The following is a 350-nucleotide window of genomic DNA, read 5'->3' as shown; positions in this document are numbered from 1 at the left end:
GTATGTGGCCGGGAGGGTCGTCAAAGGGGTATTGCGGCCAGGGGCTTTAGGCATCTCCCAGGCAGCATGAAGGAGCATCTTGGCCCTGCCCAGAGCTTCAAGATCTTCTCTGGGTACCTGGTGGCCCGTGATGCAGTGGCTCTCCCAGGGCAGGGAGGGCACCGTGCCCGGAGAGCAGGGGCAGGGCAGCAGGCAGCTCTTGGCTCCGTCTTTCCTCCCCAGGCACGGGCACGTCCTCTGTGGCTTCATCGCAGGGAAGGAGTCGGAGTATATGGAGACGCTGAGCAACGAGGAGGTTCTCAGCACCATGACAAACCTCCTCCGCACGGTGCCCGGTCCTGATGACCTCC

The 350-nt window shown here is 63.1% G+C and overlaps 1 protein-coding gene across 1 annotated transcript in view; it reads left to right on the top strand.

The window, feature by feature from the left end:
- The window catches only part of LOC104490004 (peroxisomal N(1)-acetyl-spermine/spermidine oxidase-like), a gene marked incomplete at both ends in the record, with an annotated part of 1,821 nt that overhangs the window by 409 nt on the left and 1,062 nt on the right, over positions 1–350 (top strand). Inside the window, one exon of the mRNA XM_010132229.1 lies at positions 195–348. Coding sequence (XP_010130531.1) covers positions 195–348 — 154 coding nt within the window. The remainder of the gene's footprint in view (positions 1–194; positions 349–350) is intronic.

Source organism: Buceros rhinoceros, unplaced genomic scaffold, assembly GCF_000710305.1.
Source record: "Buceros rhinoceros silvestris isolate BGI_N320 unplaced genomic scaffold, ASM71030v1 scaffold38822, whole genome shotgun sequence".
Lineage (NCBI taxonomy): Eukaryota > Metazoa > Chordata > Aves > Bucerotiformes > Bucerotidae > Buceros > Buceros rhinoceros.
Note: the sequence above shows the minus strand (reverse complement) of the source record. Positions and strands in the feature narration are given on the sequence as shown.